The sequence below is a fragment of the Cervus elaphus genome, chromosome 12 (genome assembly GCF_910594005.1).
Source record: "Cervus elaphus chromosome 12, mCerEla1.1, whole genome shotgun sequence".
Taxonomy (NCBI): domain Eukaryota; kingdom Metazoa; phylum Chordata; class Mammalia; order Artiodactyla; family Cervidae; genus Cervus; species Cervus elaphus.
In genome coordinates this window covers 72931336-72933033 of record NC_057826.1, presented here as the reverse complement: position 1 = coordinate 72933033, position 1698 = coordinate 72931336, and the positions used below count along the sequence as shown (strand labels likewise).

The following is a 1698-nucleotide window of genomic DNA, read 5'->3' as shown; positions in this document are numbered from 1 at the left end:
CCACCATGGAAGCACCAATGTAGTACCTAACAGAACATGTCAGTAAATATATTATATGAAACCCACAAAAGAAAAAATCTATTCTCCTAATGCTTTTGAAAACTCTTATCACTCTAATAAATTAAGTGGTTATTCAGAGTGTGGTCTGGAGCTGAACATGAAGGAAGACAAGTTTGCTCAATGTCTAGTTGATCTTGCCTTGCACTAACCAAGAGAAAAGGTAATCTAGTTGGTTTCATAACCACCACACTTTTATGGTCTTGTGGTCCTGTAAGATATCTCCAATTGCAACACATCTACAAGCAGTCATGTTATAAAATGGGTTAATTTCCTGAATAAGAAATAGGGTGATTAAGACTAGATTCCCTGACCTGTTAGTCCCTATCACACCCTGTTTGTTTTCCTTTTCAGAAAGCTTCTGAGGAAGGATGAATGGATCTCCTGAAAACAGATCAAGTGTTTCTGAGTTCATTTTGGTGGGACTTTCTGCTTCTCAAGAAACTCAAATATTCTCTTTTGCAATCTTCTTTCTCATCTATGTCGCCATCATAGTAGGAAACCTCCTCATTGTCATCTCTGTGATAGTTGACAACCATCTTCACTCCCCCATGTATTTCTTTCTGGCAAACTTATCATTTTTTGATTTATGTCTTTCTTCTGCTGCAACTCCCAAAGTGATTTCAGACTTCCTTAGAAAACACAAGACCATCTCCTGGTGGGGCTGCATGATCCAGATGTTCTTTATGCACTTCTTTGGGGGTGGAGAGATGTCTCTTCTGATAGCTATGGCCATTGACAGGTATGTCGCCATATGCAAACCCTTGCACTACAAGACCATCATGAGTCACAGGGTGCTCACTGGGTTTCTGCTGCTCTCATGGGTGATTGGGCTTATCCATAGTACAAGCCAGATGGTTTTCACTGTGAATTTACCTTTCTGTGGTCCCAATGTATTGGACAGCTTTTTCTGCGACCTGCCCCTGGTCATCAAGCTTGCCTGCACTGATACTTACACCCTAGAGCTCTTGGTGATCGTGAACAGTGGATTTCTGTCCCTGATCTGCTTCCTTCTCTTGCTCATATCCTATGCTGTCATGCTGGTCACCATCTGGCAGCGCTCCTCCAGTGCATCCTCCAAGGCTCTGTCTACACTCTCTGCTCACATCACGGTAGTCACTCTCTTCTTTGGCCCTGCCATCTTCATCTATGCTTTCCCATTTAATCGTTACTCTGTAGATAAATTTCTTTCTGTGTTTTACTCTATCATCACTCCTCTCCTTAATCCAATTATTTATACTCTGAGGAATCAGGAAATGAAGGCAGCCATTAAGAGACTGAGCAACCAGCACATTGGTTCCTGGCTCACCCCCTAAATATTGTCTGTTGTATACGATCGTTTTTTGATCTCTGCAATTTGGGGGTGGTTATTGTTATTGTTTAGTTTCAGTGTTGTCAGACTCGTTGCAACCCCATGCACGGTAGCCCAAGAGGCTCCACTGTCCATAGGGTGGGTTACCATTTCCTCCTCCAGAAGATCTTCTTTATCCAGGGATTTAACCCATGTTCCTACAATGGCAGGTCGATTTTTTATCACTGAGACACCAGGGAAGACCATTTAAATATTTCTTCAAACAATTGAAATCAAATGTTAAATAATATTGAATTTCCACCTTACAAAATGTGAGGAATATTACGGTG

At 41.6% G+C, this 1698-nt stretch overlaps 1 protein-coding gene across 1 annotated transcript; it reads left to right on the top strand.

Moving 5' to 3' along the window:
• The first annotated feature begins 428 nt into the window (after positions 1-428).
• Positions 429-1373, top strand: LOC122705202 (olfactory receptor 4K13-like). Its single transcript, XM_043920440.1, has one exon. It carries the CDS (start codon positions 429-431, stop codon positions 1371-1373), a length of 945 nt encoding a protein of 314 aa, XP_043776375.1.
• Positions 1374-1698: the final 325 nt, after the last annotated feature.